General features: G+C 43.7%; 1 protein-coding gene across 1 annotated transcript in view; it reads right to left on the reverse strand.

Annotated features, from left to right (window-relative positions):
* Nucleotides 1-18,620, reverse strand: part of LOC126559641 (A disintegrin and metalloproteinase with thrombospondin motifs 9) — a 92,280-nt gene that overhangs the window by 4,850 nt on the left and 68,810 nt on the right. Inside the window, exons 6-16 of the mRNA XM_050215811.1 lie at nucleotides 14,961-15,142; nucleotides 13,991-14,111; nucleotides 12,651-12,888; nucleotides 10,948-11,100; nucleotides 4,522-4,854; nucleotides 3,825-4,444; nucleotides 3,170-3,737; nucleotides 2,887-3,103; nucleotides 2,362-2,532; nucleotides 1,535-1,675; nucleotides 711-1,013 (exon numbers count right to left, since the gene is read on the reverse strand). Of these exons, the coding sequence (XP_050071768.1) occupies nucleotides 711-1,013; nucleotides 1,535-1,675; nucleotides 2,362-2,532; nucleotides 2,887-3,103; nucleotides 3,170-3,737; nucleotides 3,825-4,444; nucleotides 4,522-4,854; nucleotides 10,948-11,100; nucleotides 12,651-12,888; nucleotides 13,991-14,111; nucleotides 14,961-15,142 (3,047 nt within the window). The remainder of the gene's footprint in view (nucleotides 1-710; nucleotides 1,014-1,534; nucleotides 1,676-2,361; nucleotides 2,533-2,886; nucleotides 3,104-3,169; nucleotides 3,738-3,824; nucleotides 4,445-4,521; nucleotides 4,855-10,947; nucleotides 11,101-12,650; nucleotides 12,889-13,990; nucleotides 14,112-14,960; nucleotides 15,143-18,620) is intronic.

Raw genomic sequence — 18,620 nt, forward strand, 5'->3', positions numbered from 1 at the left:
GCACTATACAATTTTAAAAGTTGCAGTGTTGTTGTGTAGAAGTTGCAGCATAGGTAGTGTGGATCACCATGGATCATCACCATCCTCTTGGGAGGCAGAAAAGAGTGACATGTACAGTGTGTACACGATGTAACACGTTGCGATGTGTGGTGTTTTGCAATTGATCTTCATGTTGTATGGTGTGTTTAGGGTTTATGGTTCGGATAATGGTGGTGTGATTGAGAATGAGTGTGATTTGTGATCGTAAGCGCAACATTAGAAAACTTGCTTAAGCTGAATATAGAAGCTTGTTTTTAAAACAATTATAGCAAATAAATGTGTACAGAAGAATCCTAGCATACTGCTCAGGCAAAAAATCGCTACATTCAGTGTTGTAAGTGTGAATATTGATATGTATGATATAAGTGTGTATGGCAGCGTATAACTCGAACAGGAAATGTGAAGCACAAACGTCAATTATGTATACTTTTGAAAGAAACAAGCTTTCACTGCTGCATTCCGTCGATTATCCTACAAGCTTTAAAAGGATTTTCCTACCAGCAAAATGTGTCTAATGTGAGGATGAACTTTTTTTTTTTTTTCACTGTATAACGTCCCTTATGCCTCCTACCTCCTTCAAAACCGAACTTTGCATAAGACACGAAAACACTGTCGGAGTTCTGGGGATATTAACGGACGGAACGATCGTAACGATCGCATTATGCACTTACCTTGCTCCATTGGCCAAAGGTCCATGTGGGACAGCGGAAGTTGGCGCAATTGATCTGTGTCGGAGGTTTAGGATGCGGGCAGTAGCGTTCCTCCAGCACCTGACCGTTTTCGGACATGCAGCGCACGACACGCTTCTTAAAGCCCCCTTTACATTCGGCACTGCAGTTGGAATAGCTGTAGGTGCGCCACTGTCCGCGCAGAACAGGGCTAGATTCCGTGTTCGGTTGGTAGTTGCCGTTTTTCATGCTCTGGTTTGGGTGTACGTCGTTCAGATAGGATGAGTATTGGGTGTTAGGCATTTGCTACAAATATTGTTGGCACCGTGTTTTTTTTTGTTGGTTTTTTTTCGGGAAAGATAGATAGATAAAGGGAGGGGGAAAATTTTGAATTCGAATTCGATACAGTAAACTTCGTTGGTGCTGTTATTGCACAGTATTTAACCAGTAACAATGGCGGTATGGTATTTAAAAGAAAATGGTATTTGTATAAATTTAATAGAAAATGATATGAGAACAAAAACAAAGCACATTTAAAGTAAAAGTAAAACATAGTGTTGAATAGAACAAAACGAACGAATAAACATATACGACATAATAAATAAAGCAACGATCAACAAACAAATAATATGAAAATAAAAAGAAACATTTAAAAACACAAAAGCAATAAGCAGCTCATGTATGACAAGTTGAACAATTTTTTGTGGTAAGCACCAGTAGACGAATGATTTAGTCCGGAACATGGAACATTATGGTGAGTAGGAAAGAAAAGTGGCACTCTCGCGAACAGGGTGGGTTAGAGGAAAAGCTACAAGAAACACACAAACCTTTGGTTCGCAGGGCGGCATGGTGCAGTTCATTATGACAGGCACTGGTCGGGCACCGCATAAGGCAGCATTGACGCTCACATTTTTTAGCATACATTGCAGCGCGTACGCTCGCTGACCTTCGCCACAGGTAACGGAACACTGACAAACGGAGCAGTTGGAAGGATATAGCAAGTATGAAATTGAGATGAAAATCATTTACGTACGCAAGAAGTAAAGCATGATGATAGTAGGAGCAAACACATTTATAAGCACATGCAGAAGACGTTTGCGGATACGATGATTGATTAGGTAGAATGATTAGCAAGAAAGGAAATTAATCTAGTAAATATTGGTGAGAAGCGCAGGTTTTATCATATGCAAATCGATCGATGATGGCGATAGATACAACGTATGAATTGGATGATTTTTCATTGCTAGATTCTTTACTCTAATGGCAAGGAGTATGGAAATAATATCAACGAAGTTTAAATGGCTAAAGGTTTACCTCAAAACCATTATCGGTAGCACAGTAGTTAATTTTAAAAATGATTTAGGACATAAATCAATCCGTTGCTTTCAAAGTGCGCAACGTATTAAAGAAAGAGAAATATAAACAATTTAACAACGCACACACACACACAAGTACTACACGACTATTGGAATAATGGCGAATATATGTACATCTACATGTAATCCCTATCTTGTAAGGGTTTTGGATTGCGTGGTTTGTTCTGTATCAAAGCGCCCGAAGGTAGGCAATGTTTGATGTTGCGAGAACAGTATGTGGGAGCTGAAAGGATGTGGTGAGCATGAGAAAGAAGTAGGATAAAGCAACAAGTAGCTACCGGTGTAAGTTCTCCTGCAACCCATTTGGCACATTCTTGCTCCTCCGTGTCGCACGAGCGAACTACCATTTTGCGTTCCTTCGCTTCGCAGTATTCCTCATCGATCCGGAAACCGTTCGGGTCGGAGAGACACGTTGCGGTACGATTCTGCGTACCGTCCGAGCAGGAGCACTGCTCACATTAGCACCGAAAGAGGGACGATACACAATGAGATCGATGTACAGACACGGACACACGGATACAGGACAGGACACAACAAGTATGGCGGTAGACGTCACAAAACACAAACCAAAGAACATGAACATGTTCCATCCCCGACAGCCGCCAAACGGAACATCCCAAGCGTTGGTGTGAGATATTCCCCGAGACCCGACGTTGAAGGTTTCACAGTGCGTTGCGGTAAACATATTACACAAACAGCAAGTAGAGAAAGAAAGAAACAGAGAAAGAGACAGGAAACCCAGATAAGTAACGCGGTATCGAAGGTTTAATATTAACCGGTAAATTGTAGAGCTTGCTTGTAACCTTATTCCACGACGAATAGTTCCAGGTTGCGTTCTTGCACGAGCCTTTGCAGGGTGTGTCACGATTGCTGATCGGTTTTAAAATACCCGCACACATTGCCTCATCGACATATTCCTCCTTTCGTTCTAGCTGAGGATACAACCGGACGCACAGGTACTCGATCTGTTTGTAACCATCTCCGCAAGGATTTGAACACTCTGTGCGACCTTGCCTCCAGCTGTATGAATAAAAACGGTTAGTGTTGATCAGAGAGAAGACAGTACGGCACTGCATTAAGACTTACGTGAATTTGCACTCCGTATTGCAGGACTCGTACATGTCCTGCGGTTTAGCCGAATGGTGACAGTTTTCCGGCGATACTTCTTGCTGGCTGTCGGTGTTGATACAGATAGATGTTCGACGTCTCCGGCCCGTACACTGCTGATCACATTCCATCCATTGTGTCCTTTCCCATCGGTACGGTGATTCGGGCGGCGAAGATACCGTATGCTGATGCCTTTTCACGCTATTAGTACTGTGATGGGTACTGTGCTGCGTATGGTGTGGATGATGGTAGGGCTCGTTTTCGTGCTTCGAATATATCGCGTTAGAGAGTGTGTTCCCGAACGGGTGTATCGGTACCATGTATTTGTAATCCACCTGTCCGTTATAGTTTTTATCGTTGTTCGGCTTGCGGATAATTCGCACCGTAAGCTTCTCCCTGAGCGGTCGTCCATAGGTGGATGTAATGCGTTCCTGAGTTCCGTGCACGGTGTACTCGAGTCGCACACCGGCAAACAGTCGATGTTTGCTGGAGTGTGCCGTCGGGTGTTTCGGATCGTTGAAGATGATTTCATTTCCACTCATTAAACCTATCGAGAAAAGGGCGAGACAGGAAGAATTTAAATCAGGAAGCAATTCTCCAACAAAAATCTAAGTCCATGAAGGTTACAACTCACTCAAAAAGCATGCATCCTTCGTGTAACCCGTGTGTATGATGTTAATATTGGTTGCTCCGTCCGGTATGTGGAACTCCATCGAATTGTCAGCCGACACCTTATGTACGCTGTTTTGCTTACCGAGGTACAACAATCCGTTCACAGGGCGACAGGTCGAATTGTCTCCTTTGCAAACACCACATTGATCAAGCTTAGCGTCAGAATTAAGCACATAATCGCAACCCGCCTTGCGACACTGCCCATTAATACACATATCGAAACTGTCCTCGGGAAACGTGCACGGCGTACCGTCAATTACTTTTTCACGCAGCATAAAGTAAAGACTCTTGTCCTGTGCACGACACATCAGCTTGCACTGATCCGCGACCGGCGCGCCATACTTCGGGATCCACCGGACATTCGGCTCGAGCGTGGGCACATCAAAGTTCTGACCATCCCACTCGTGGCACTGTTCCTCGCGGAAGTTGTACCGCGAGTTCGGGCAGGCGTGTGTATTGCAGGCACGATACTCAAGCCGCAATCCCGTGCAAAATTTGCCACCATTTTTTGGCTTCGGTGAGTCACATTCGCGCGTACGTTTCTGGACGCCTCCACCGCAAGTTCGCGAGCAAGTGTCGAAGCTGAGAAGGAAGAAAGTACAATAATGCAGTTGCAAACTGTTCCATTAAAATCGAACGTTTTTCAGGTTGCTACTTACGAACTCCACGCACTCCATCCACCGTTCTGGGGTTTCAGGGCTGTCCGATCAATCGGGACACACCGACCTTTCTGGCACCAGTGACCCTCCATACATTCGGTTCCATCAGCCCAGGGCATGTGTTGCGTTTTGCAGCCGGACAGTTCATTCTCCCAGCTGCACCATAACCGTTCGCAGGTTGGCATGTAGGAACAGATCTTCGATCCATTGCCAAACACCAGCTCGCACTGTTTGTTGTTGGTAAACTTTTCACCGGCCAGCATATTGTCCGAATCGGTTTGCTTCATCAGATCGTTCGATGGATGGTTTAGCATGCAGTTTTCTGGATGTTTTCTAGATGGGGTTGTGTCGTTAAAGGATGTAAAGAAAGAAAGGGAAGACAAAACAGTATGAAACAAGAGCGAAAATAAAATAAAAATGCAGCACAGTGGCGGCATTATGGTAATTTTGACCTTTTTTGATCAGAGCCCGAGAGATGCGATCGATTGATCAATCGTTTACCTACACTCTACGGCATACCTTACCATATCCAGTGCTGGAATTTGTCGCACAACTGTGCGTAACCATTAATTGAACCAATAATATTTATATTAATACAGAAAAGAAAATAAAAAACCGTCGATATAAAAACTCAATACTTAACAATTTATATTGAAAAATACGATTCTAAAGCTAAAAATAGTAGCAAATCGTAAAGCCCATAAGCGTGTCAGTAGGCTCATTCAAAGCGACAATATTAAAGTATCACTTTAAAACATTATCATTCTGAACCATATGGATGTAAGTGGCGCTCAGATTTTATTGCATCCGAACCTGTTGCCTTGTTTACTATCGGTATGTCTGTATGGCCAGAAGAACATCAACCCAAGACATGGTGAATATTTGATTGGGAAGGGGGCCATAAAAATCTCATCTCTCGCCGGACTGACTGCGGTGTTGTGTTGGTGTTGGGATTTGGAATATTTATGACATTATGCACGCGGTCTGTGCCCCCGATAAGCATCCTGGCGGCCCTCGGACGCATAAAACGGTCGTGTCCTAGGTCGGGGAGCTTCGGTATCAATTGTGCATGCGATCCACGCTGGAAGGAAATCGTAAATATGCGATTGACCGTTTCGCAAATGCACGTCTAGGGTGCCAAAGGAAAGGCCTCGAAAGGTGGCGGAGGAGGATGCTTGTGGCAGGAAAATAATTGCAGTTGACATTCGCCGGCCGGTAAATTAAACCCGTTCGCCGGTTGGTGGATCGGTGGGTCGGCACCGATGCGGTACCATTGTGGCTGGGCCGTTGACCAGAGGCGGACTTTAAGATGAAAAGACGTGGTGATGCAGCGATAAGATTACTGATTGGTGAAGGGACAGTGCGTTTGCTGTATGTGCATGTGAGAGGGGGTCAAGAGAGATGGGTTTTGATGGTGAATGAATGCTAAATGGTTTAATTGACGATACGGTGAAACTAGGAGATGCGGTTATGGAAAGGATTAGAAAGTGTTGATTGCACATCGTAAGGAATTAGCATGAAAAATTACCCCGCGAAATAATCAACAAGTGGCATTCGAAAGGAGCTATGAAAAATGACTCTCCTTCTCTCTGTACTGTCGTGAAAGGTTTAGCACTTGATGATAAATGATCAGTCGCGTTTATGTTAAACCAATCGTATCCTAAACAAGCATATCGAATTAAAGTTATGTTTACCAAAAAATGCTTAATTAAAATCTTCTTGTATCAAGATATATCCTCGAAAAAAAAGTAACTTTTTTTGTTGTAACTTAGATAAAAAATGGAGCAATAAATATTCATTATTAAAGGATTGTACAACGGAATCGATTGTACAACGAACATTAAAAACCATAAGTTACATATATTGTTTGCCCGCAGAGGTACACAATCGATAATTTATCTCTCCTACCATCATCGACATCTTGTACCGCCCTTCAATGTGCGTAACTTATCACAAAAGATAAAAACATGCCACTTTCGGTTCGATAATGAATCGGTACAACCGGTAGGTCCCGAGGGATGCACATACTGTACGGTTGATTAAGTCATTCCACGCCTAATATGGGGCGGTTTTTTTCGGAATCGATCGTTCGTCAGGACCTTTTATCATCCTTAGGCTAGCAGTCGTTTTTTTTGGTGTGGGGGGGGGGGGGCCACGACAAGTTGAGCCAAACGAGCCAAAATGAATTCGTGTGGTGTGCTGGGTGCATGGCGCAGCAAACAGCCACCGACAAAAGATGGTCACGGAAATTAAACGCACCGCGTGATTGTTCTATAACCCTTTGCTTCCAGCCTCGCCACACCAAATTGGGCATGCAGGCTGATGCTTTTTTACCTCTTTCCACAAGCCCGGAGGCCAAAACCGTTTCGCATATGCTCCAGCCACGACACACTCCATTCCACAACGCACAGGCCGGCAATAATGCTTTGAAATGAAAGTATCCCGACAATGATGTAGCGATTTATTTTTGGCAAGACAGCAACTGTGAGGAATGTGTGCCGTGCTGGTGCGCTTGCGATGCAACCCAAGTTGGCCTGCAGTTCGTGTGATTCGGTCTAACATGTGGGATACACGGGACAGGCCGTGGCAACTCTTACGGGTTTGAAAGTTAAGACAGCCGCACCAGGGTGGTAAAGCCTTGCAATGCACTTTGAAGCATTGTTAAACCAACTGTCGGGCAAGAAAAGCAAAAAATAATACTCTGTTAAGTGCGATGGGTTACAAACACATCAAACCGTGCAGAAGAAATGCTTCACGAGACCTCGAACCACAACCGTCAACGCAAGGCACACTAATTGGGTGAAAGATGCATGAGTGGACCAGTTTTGAGCGGGCGAAACCGCGATAGCAACATTTTTGGCAGGATTTAACATGCTCCCACTATGGCGGTCACTCGACAAAAGCGCGTTCCTTGCCCGTGACGAGTGACGATAAAAAAGAAAGCTAGCAAAAGCCAGAAATTGCTTCACCCCTTTTTAGTGTGCCTGTGTGGGGCAGGTAATCCTGCGTCCGTACGCCGCTCAGTAAGCGGATTGAACGTATCGTTTCACCGGTGGAAGGAGCACCTTTATCTGTCATCACGATGTAATACCATTTTATCTAAGCTGCTCTCCTGCGTCAACTTGGGGTTGGCCAACAAATAAACAGCAAACCGGAGCAATCAAAAGAGTAACATGACCCCAAACATTCCGTCACGGTGCGTCCGGAGATAGGTTCGTTAAATCCTCGCTCCGGTTGCCCTTAGCGGGCGCCGGCACTTACCTTTTTTATGGTAATTGATATGCATTTTGTTCGCAATTAGCAAGGCATGTGGATTTTTGGGGCGCATAGTGAATCATTTCAGGTAAGGCAACGCCAACGTCCTGAATGCAGTATTGCACATTTCCTTTCCTTGTTGAGTTGAGCTGTGCATGATTGGAGTGCCAAATTTGTGAAAGATCAAACAAGAACCTTATAATGGCGAAAAAGAATTATCTTTCAGCTGAAAGTTCGTTGTGACAGGCCGCTTCAGAACGATTCGCCAAAGTAAGAATCCAACGAAAAACTTTGTTTTGTAGTCATGCAAAACGGAAAACAGAAAACAGATCCATTTACGCAACCCTCAGGAACTGCATATTAATGTGTTAAAAATATGTGCGAGAAGCACGTTGTGTAAGGGGCGTAAATCAAACTCTCTTTCCACGCCAACTGCCGCGATGAAGATTTCATCGGATAAAGATGCGACTTCCTTTCGGATTTCGGCTTCCTTTTTTTTGTTGTTGTTACCGGCTGCCGACTGGTCAACATTTAATTTTTTTTCCATGTCTTCCGTAAGGCAAGTGCGCTGAGAATTGCGTAAGGAAAGGTGATTTATCTTTCCCACTAAAGGCTGCCGGCCTTTAGCATCCCACCACGCACCTTCGCAGTGTAACAGGAGTGGGTTTTTGCTTTTTCTGTTTGCTTGCACTTTTTGCATTTTGTGCAATTCCTGATTGTACCGAACTGGACTGGACGATGCAGCAATTGCATACACATATTTTATCCTGCGGGCTGTGTAGCTGAGAAAGCACTTCAAACAAATTGCTTCAATCAATTTCGGTTGTCGGCGTGTCGGGACTCGGTTTTACTCGCTTTGATGCGAGCAAGCCCGTATTTTCTTCCCACCAAAAAAGGGATTGCACCGAGATTGTTTTGATCGTTGTTGATCAATTATTTGATTAGTTGTAAAATATGAGCCGGTATTTTGTGGAGCCGGCGAGCTGTGCAAATGTCTCTGGGGGATAGTAGTTCCGCAAATTGATTGTTGTATGGTTTACAAAAGAAAGTTTGTATTTTATATAGAAAAAATTAAGTTCCAATAATATTTACAGTGAGACGGTTTTAAGGGTAACTATGTAACAATAATGCTTGATGGTTTGTTTTAAAACTAATTATTATATCATTATTATACTTGATAGCGTGTAGAGATGTAACGAAGAACAAAAATAAAAAGCGCATAATTGACCAATTGACAACAATCTTCAACCATGTCTTGTATTTTTATTAAGCTTTAACAACATAAATCATACCGTGTTCCAAAAAGAAGCTGAACATAACCATGTCTGTCGTTATCGTCAGAACGATCAATATTGGGCGTTACGATCGGGATCGATACGCCAGCAACTGAAGGAATTTTGCCAGTGAAAACGACTTCAACAAAAAAAAAAATGGTATAAATCAAGACGTTTTTCCAACCTTTCTTTCTTCAGAACCTTGATCAGGGATGATACACCCAGGCGGACCACCCAGTCAAGCGTAATGGTGCATTGTTATTGCTTTTTTGTTTTAAAAAGTGTAGAACTTTTATTGATTTTCTTTTTTTCGTCATTCTTGGTCGTTCGACTTTCACTGAATGATCGAGCCAAAGGAAGAAAAACCAAAAACAGACTGCATTAAGATTGTGTGCTGTACGACACAAGTGGTTACATTATGCTGCGTATTCATGAAACATGCACTTGTTTGACCGCCCAGGAAGCAGCATATATGATCAGCAATTGGTGCCGTTTGTTTATGGCACAAACATAATGCTGGTGAAAGCCATGTGCTGGAGTTCAACAATAACAGGCAAACAGTGTTCAGGTGTATGAGGGCATGGGACGTATTAAAGTTCACAGTGTTCAGTGAATGTTGAGGGAGAACTCAAATTATTAAAAAAAAATTTCCAAAATCCATACATATGTGCATTTGTGCTAACGATGTATGCAATGAATTTAATTATTAGTTTGATCTAGGCTTACAAAAACTTCGTATAGAGAAGCCAATGTCAAGTTTGCCAGTAAAGCCAGTAAGTTTTGCAATGTGAAGCGTTAAAATAAAGGTTACAAATTTACACCACGTCCAGCAAAAGTCATTCAGGGTTCTTCATTGGTACTTTTATAATCAGATACACTAACATTTATTCTTTATGGCTTGATGATCTTCTAGGTTACACCTGCCATCCAATGACTTACTAGACTTGCCGATACCACGTAGTCAGTACTTACTACGGAGGGACGGTCCGGATGGAATTTGAAACCGGTCCTTCCGTGTAAAGACTGGCGCCGCTGTCGCCTCTACCACCGGGGCGTCCCACTTAACACTTGAAGACAGCAAAGATAGCAAAGACAAAAGTTCATTTATCAATATTAACGAACCATACTATCGTTTCTAAAACAATCAGCATCGGTCAATGACCAGTTGGTCTTACACACAGGACACCAGTTCCACGTCTTACAAAGGGAAAGGAAGCCGGCAAGGATAAAACTTGCGCCCCGTTGTATTTGCCTTTCGCTTTCATCGATCTATCGGGTGGTCATCGATTTCAACAGTAAATTAATTTCATTAATTATCGCACGATCATAAATCCACTCAGCACGCCAGTTTACGTGTGTGTGTGTGTGTAGGTTTTCGGCCCTTCTTCAGTTGGACCAACCACGCCACCATCACCAAAGTTGAATCGTGTGGAGTCAAACGAAAGGGAACAGCTAGCGAGATTGCATAAAGTTTGTGTGTGCGACGCCGTTCTGAAACTCAACTTAACTAATATGCTGGAGGCCAAAAAGACAAAACGAGACTTTTTTTTTTTTGGCCTGCGCTCAGGCCTCACAGCACATGTGGGATATACGATTAATGGACTAACATGAACGGCACTCAATCGCGTTTGGTGGCGATGGCCCACGGCATGTGGCGTTTGATCGTCGATAAATTTGTCGATATCATAATTTATAACACGTACCACACACACGCACACACACACGGGCAAAGTTGAGAAAGGATGGTTGGTACATTTAAAATCATTCAAATGCGTTGGATGGATAAAACTCTTGGACATAAAATGGGTTAATAAGATCGGTTTTTTTAACTTTGTAAAATATATTGGACGATTTGGAAATGACGTTAAACATATATTGATTTTTTAAATTTACTTACTCAAAGTATTCGCTCAGTATCTGTCGCGAACAGTTGGACCACTGCCAGGGATGCGTGTTATGATCGATCGTGCGTGACATAATTCGATTGTTTCCGGACGAATCGCCCCGATACCGCTGACACCGGTTGTCGTCATCGTGAGGCATTCCTAATCTGTGAAGCAACGAGTTAAGGATGGAAACAATCGAATGGATTAGAGAGAAAGAAAAACAAATCGATCCGTATCCGGATGGGGCGTTGAACAAATAGATCGGATGCAATAGTTTCGTGACCAAATGTGGTTTCGTAGGCAAATTGTCGCCATCAATTGAATTGTGCATAGTGTTCTGTTTTGGTCACTGGAACACCTAAAAAAATACCGCTGGATACCCTAATCTATTCATATGATTACAGCTGTTGTCAAGGTGCAAAAGTCATGCAAATTAGCCCTTCAAAAAGTTTGCGAAAGGGATTGTTTGATGAATGTCAGGAGTGGTACTACCATATCTAGCATTGGAACATGTCTTTTTGGATCGGACTATGCATACACATGAGATTGATTTTGAACAAACTGCTGGTGCCAAGTTGCGATGGGTACGATATAGGAAGATAGCTAACAATTCTTAGAAGCGCTGTTGTAGACAAAGAGGTTGTTGTCGTTATACTTTGTTTGGTGCACTAGTTTACTCTTCCTGTAAGAGTTGACCATGATCATGCCAATAATGTCGCTAATGTACGACGCTTTGTTTAGAGTTTTATAAATCTCTCTTAAAAGCTTCACTATTACGTTTGAATACTAAGGAACACTGGAACACTTATCTCCTCTGTGTCATTCTGCGCCTGACGCCAAAAGATCACCGGTATCGGTAAATCGTGAGTTTATTACATTCGCGTGTGCTACAATGTGCGCACGACCCAGCCGGTGCTTAATTAATGACGTGCTCCCGTCTGACGGGTTGGCACTGACACTGGCTGACACTAACGCCTCTCGCAAAGAAACCTCACCTCGTTCATAAACTACACCACGGCTGACAGTAGCAGAACAAAAGGCTATAAAAACGATGATCTTCCGCAAAACGTGTTACCCCCGTTAATCGTGGCAAACGCCAGACCGAGACTGCAGCAATTCGCTTCATCTGTCTCGAAACTCACTTGAACATCGACACGGCACTCTACAATTGGTCATTGGGCATTAAGTGTCGGGTAGGGCAGCGCACGCTGCCCTCCGTTACCATCCGGAGGACACTGCTGGGCGATCCAATTTGTTGTGGCGAGCTTAATGCGGCGCTTGACTCCCTTTAGTCCGCATCGCGTGTTCGCGTCGTATTTAATAAATTTTATTGTGCATCCTATTTATCATTTTTCATCCGTGTTTCTGTTGTCTGCTGATTAATAGGAGAAAGAGAGGTGGTGCGCAAGTCGCGGCAAATGTATCTAAGCACTCCGCAATGCGTCTGCAGCCGCCATTTATCATGCCCGTGTCTAGGAAATAAGTAATGTGCAATCTTCCATAGCTGCATCTGCAAGCCGTGCATAAAATCGGATTACTCGGCGCATCCACCCGTGTACAGGGCCAGACCTACGCCAGGTACGTCCGATGAGTAATTGGCTCGTGTTACGCGGATTGTTCAACGAGGTTTCTTTTTTTGTTATTCGCATCGGACATCGTCGTAGAGAAACAAAAAAAAAAAAAAACAAAGCTTACCCTACCAGAAGATACTTACACGTGGCCAAGCTCGTGAGCGATGGTAAAGGATGCCGACAGTCCATTATCCTGCACGATGGCGCATGCCGTCTCCCGGCAGATCGTGCCCAGCTCCGCTAGTCCGAGCGTGTCGCAGTTGTTTTCGGCCGGGTTGCGACAGATTTGCTCGCGGGTCAGCAGCAGTGCTACGTCATGGTGGATGTTGGTGGTTTGCTTAAATCGGCAAAAGTCTTGCAGCATGTCGGAAGCTGACACCCCTGGGGAAATGAACAATCGTATGAGTTCGATGAGAATAGAGTATGGGGAATTTTCCCAAAAAGCTCCTACAAGAAATTCTTAAATTTTGTTAAACAAAAGTGTATGAAAAATATAACATTTGACCTGACTTAGCCATCGCTGCTGTGGACTATACCATTAGCTTCACAATCAAGAATAATGAGTAAGAAGTTAGAAAATGCCCATTTAATAAACTAACCACAATGGCTTCATTAATTTAAAATAGCTCGTGGCATAGTACATTCATTACACGATGTTTTGTTTTTCTCTCCTTCCCGGCAGCATGCGGCCAGCAATGGAGCCCAAAAGGCGATTAGGTTCGCAACAAGCTTGCCTATTCGCTAAGCTATCCCCAGCGGGGTCGCAGAAAACAATTTTCATCACGAGCGTGAGCAACTAAATACCGAAGGACTCGGAGCAGCAAGTAGGGGTGATGCATTGAACAAATTTTCACACGCCACCGCAGTAAAAGGAGCGCACAATCTTTTTTTTCCTTCTCGTTACCAGCAGGATAGTTTGTTTACGCAGTGGTAGAGACATTTACCAACATCAAAAAAATCACATTTTTTGCATAGCGCTTACTTGAACCATACACTGCAGCTGGTAAAATGCTGGCAATGCAGCAGAAACATTCTAACGGAGTCTAGACAAATGTTTACAAGAGTTGTCCCATTTGTCATCGGGACTGGTAATAGAGTTTTCACATAGGGGTATCCAACCGCGTAATACTCCCACGTGCCGCGGCCCCCATCATGGGAGTCATATGTTTCACAATGAAAAATAACTCTTTTGAAGCGGTGGCGGATTGGCAAAAGGCTGCGTTGTTCAAAGCAGCTATCGTTTCAACGCGATTGTAAAACATGCTGGTTATCATCGTTCACTTTGGTTTGGTATTTAGCAACAATGTCAAGCCACTAACAATACTCTCCATCACAAGCGGGATGGTTCGATTAAAGGCAAATGAGAAAGAAGCTACGAAAAGCCTATCAAATATAGCGTGTCCCGATACCAAGTACAGTTAGTTTTGGTAAGAGATTTTTAAAATAATATTCACTCGTAGGGCTGTTCCAACCAGATGCTTACCTTCCAATCCCTTCTCAACGGCGTTGGTTTGTGCATTAAGGTCGTGATGAATGTAGGATATGTGCGACACAGCTATCTTCATTGAACTCCCTATGCTAGCATCGGCGTACACACTGGAAACCTATGTCGGGAGTCGGGAGAAACAGGGAAGCAGAAAGGAGGTAAATAACGACGGTAAAACTAGCAGCCACACCGGTAAATAAGGGGGGGCACCGCAAATCGTGATGCTAAGTGAAATAACACATTAATAAAACAAAATAGAAAACACCATCTCGGCACAAATTGCACCCGCAATAACCGTAGCATAATTTATGACGCGCGAGATTAAGCAATTCCGATAGGCAAAACGATCGGGTCCACCGGTTGCAACCGGTGCGATTTGCGCAGCTGCAAGAAGCAGTTTTTGTCTTGCACTTTCCTTGCACAGGGAACGTACAGTAGCACCCAGTTGTTTGCAGCGCATTCCGGCAGAACAATTCAATTTTCAAGCCTTTGGGGTGCATGCGATAAGAAAATACTTTGCACAGAGCATTTTTATGCACGATCGTTTGTCTGATCGTAAACTGAAGGGATTTAGCGTGCAAAATATCATGCCAATCTTGCCCAACTATGCTACCGTTAGCACTGCTGTAGCATCTGCAGTGCGTAATTGAATGGAATCGATACGATCGTACATTCGTTGCTAGTGAGGGTATTCTGGTTTATGCTGGAAGCACGATGAGAAATCGTTTCCTTTAGTAGTGCCAAGTTGTTGATAACTATCGGCGTCATGGAATTTGCAAGAAAACGTGTCGGATATCATGATCATAAAAGAGGTACACGCGTGTTCATATTTTGTACTGCACCGTAACGAAATTATAAACCTTGTATGCTGTATGGTGTATAATAGGCAAAGCATAGCTGTAAAAATACAACTTTAATGTGGTGTACCGTTCTTTATAAAGAACAACTCCCAACGTTTGCTACTCACAATGGACATCAGCGTTAGAACGTAGGATTTGAGAGCACTGCCGTGGTATCGCTGCATTTTGTTATCGACCGCAACCAGCACCTCGAGTGTGTACTCATTGTTGGAAAAGGGTTCGAGGCTGCGCCGCCTTCGACTGAGTGGCCTGAGATGAGCCGTCGGTTCCGAGCCAAGTAATCGTTCAGCTGTAAAGATAAGAAATAATGTAAAAAAATATAGCAACAATTACGAACCTTAACCTAATTTCGATAAATTTCAGTTATCAAATAGAAATCGTTAGAGATATTAATAGTCAACACAATCCCTTGAAATCTTGCTCCAATGTCCATATTTGTCCATCTGTCCATGTTTATGTATACTGTCAAATTGTTTATTTTTAGAAGCCTCTTAGCCACGTCACAAATGGTTCTGCTCAATCAATTACCTTCGACTTCACTAGCACGTGCTAGTTGCAACAGCTTCACTCTACTCCTTTCAAAGCTTGCCGTTTTCCATTACTCTATCTCCCCATCTCTTTCCCTCTCTTTTACTTCTTCATTCTTTGTTTTATGCTTTTTTTTGCCTGGTGACTCCTTAACACGAGTCAAGTGGCACTCTTTAAAATTAAAATATTATGCTAATCAAATTAATGATTTCTAATGCTTAGCACCTCCGACACTTGCAATCCACTTGGTTCACTCGCCACAGCGCCTGGTATAAAGTAGAAAAAAAAAAAGAAAACTCCTACTATGACGAGCTGTCCGCCTCCTGTCCCAACGATTTGGAACAAAGCCCTAAGCGAGAAGCCGAGCTTTTACCCGGACAACCGAAAACAACCTGTCCACCACCGGTCGATCAGTTTTTTCCCCCCTCTTTCGACTAGGCCTGTCGCTCTAGTCACCGACGATTAGTCTCGTTGACTTGGACTCGCCTTATTTTGTTAGATAATTTGCTGTTGGCTGTCCGCATCACGGGTGAAAGAGGGTTTCGGTCAGCTTTGCTGCGCGCGAGCAGATAGAAAAGTGCAGCCAAAGCTAACCGTCCGATGCCACTCGGCTAAGGCGGGCCCTCACCGTTGTCAGCTGGGCTTGCAGTGCCGATTTGTTACCCGCCGCACAACTGGCGCGTTTGATAGATATTTATGAGTGCGTGTTGATTTTGTCACTTGCGCACACCTGCATGTTTGCCTGCCGGTGGTGGTTGGTGGAGGCGCCCCTGTCACGCGGTCACCAACTAACTCACTGTCAACCGGTCGGTCAATTTGCCAAACCGGCTCGTCAATCTCGGCCTTGCTTTAGCCGACTCGTGTGCGCCAGGGAGTCTGCCGTGCCGCGTTGATTTAAGCATTCCCGGGGTCGGCATCCTGTGGTGTGCTTCGGGTATGAATCGCGTTGCGCAAGCGGTGAAGAGTTGTTCGAGTGTTGCGATTAGTCACCTGTCGGGGAGCGTTGTACTGTGCGCAGCATAGTAGTGTACTTGGGGTCAGTAGGTGCACCGGTGTAATGAAGAATTCAAAAAGAAAAAAAGGGAAAACGGTACGGGTGTTTGGAATGATCACCATTCACGACCGGTGACGAAATCCAGCTCAATTCAACCAGCATCGTCTTCAGTCGAATCAGTTTCTTGTAGAGCGTTCGAAGGAAGTTGACTAGGACAGTTAGTTTAGTCAGTATGACGCGGAAAGTACGACAACATACATTTGAAAAACGTAATCCTGTATTAATTACAACCATTAACATAATTTATGCTTCGAAAGGATCATTAAAATGTGTCCCTTTCACTCTCTGGAGCTCACGGGAGATAAAACCAACACATCGCTTTTAATGTTACGTTTTAGACTTGTCAAACGATTAGTCCGTACATGAATTGATGCCGTCAAGCCGAGTGCTATGATAGATCGCGCTAATTGGTAACACAGTCGTTGATACGCATTGCTCACGCCTGCGCTGTTCCTTGTCTGGCACGGGGAAATTGATTAGGTTTTAATTGGCGATTAAGCTAATTGGTACGTGCATCTTATCGAACAGAAGGGGGAGGTTGTAGCCGTAGGTAACATGATTGTACTCCAGCACTGACATGTCGCTTCGTTTGGCAGCGATAAAAGGGAGAGCAGCCCGACTGTGGACGATCTGAGGAGTAGACAGGAATCCAGGAAGCTGGCCATTTGTTGCGTGGAGGCGCCGATGGTAATTTATCATTTATGTGCCACGCAACTTAAAGACCTCCGCTTGCATGCTATCACACGCATGGTAAAGATGGTGTCCCCATCAACGGCTCTAGCTGGCGTGTGTCGTCGATTAAAGAAGATTGCACTAGCGCACTTGCTGCAGCAACTTAAAACGAGTTTCAGTGTTCAGTTTTACTAACACCGCGCAAGGAACATTATAACGTATCACCAAACATCGTTATTTCTCTGGTACGATAAACATATCATGCACGTGTGACTACATATTGGCAATCGAACGTTGTTGACCTAAGAATTTAATACATCCCACTTCGTACGGAACACGGTTCAGCGTTTGAAGCCGCTTTGCAACATAATGTTCACACCTTAATTTTGAGTCATTGCATGCGGCACGAGTTCGTGAGATCAGATTCTATCTGGAAGTTTTTGCTTCTCCGCTGTTTTTTTTTGCCTACAAAAGGTTATTAGCAACCAATTATGGTGCATGGGCAAACTAGTTTCCCGCAGGTACAGAGTGTCAGTTCCGCTGCCCTTGAAATGGATTTTTCGTGTCAACGTCTGCTTGCAATTGTGTTTCTTTCTCGTTCGTCCTCCAGCACCTGATGATGTGGCATATAATTAAGATGCACCCGAGGAGAACATTATGCGGACGTTGTCTCGGTTGAACGGATTCAAGTTTTTCTACGTGTAAATTGTTATGCTCCCACTTAACCGCAGATTGATAGAAAGGGTTATCGTGCAACGTAGGTATTTTGCTGAATTGCTGAAGGTGTAAGTAGGACTAAAGTGGTATTGACAGGCGTTTATAGAATTAAATGGCTATTTGGGAAGTAATTGAAATAAAATAGTCAAGCCTGTATGTAACAGAAACAGAACATTATGGAGCAGGTAATGGCAAGGTGTTGCCAATTAGCGTACGGTAACATTGTTATCCACTCAATGAACAGAGTTTGTTTGCAAATTACATTGTCAGAAAATGCGATCTACGAGCGTTCAATCAATGATTTTTATAACAAAATTATAATCATGTTCAACCGTTTGTAATTAAAGCAAAATCGAGATATTGAACAGATTTAATTGAAAAAACTATTTGAAAAAAGTGTGTCTAAAGAAATTAAAAAAGGTATTTGGGTAGCGGTAACCACAGCGTGCAGGATACCCGCTGACTGAGCCAAGCGAGACACAAACGATTTCAACGCGCGCATAAGACACGAACCCGTTTCCTATTCTACCTCATACCGAGCAGCACGCTCGTAAAAATCGGACCGATTGGCTTTTAAAATCAACACTGGCCTGGTAATGGAAACGAGATCGGTTTATCGACAGTTTAATTAATCACAAGAAGTTAATCCATTAACCCAGCTGATCAGCGCTGAACTATCGTTCCCACAGTAGTAGTGTAATGTGTTCCTCGGCCGCGGTAAGTTTGTGAAGCCTGTTTCAATCTTTCAAACCAGCTGCATACACCAGAAAAGAGGGACAGAATTAATATAAAACCA

Source organism: Anopheles maculipalpis, chromosome 2RL, assembly GCF_943734695.1.
Source record: "Anopheles maculipalpis chromosome 2RL, idAnoMacuDA_375_x, whole genome shotgun sequence".
NCBI classification, from domain to species: Eukaryota; Metazoa; Arthropoda; class Insecta; order Diptera; family Culicidae; genus Anopheles; species Anopheles maculipalpis.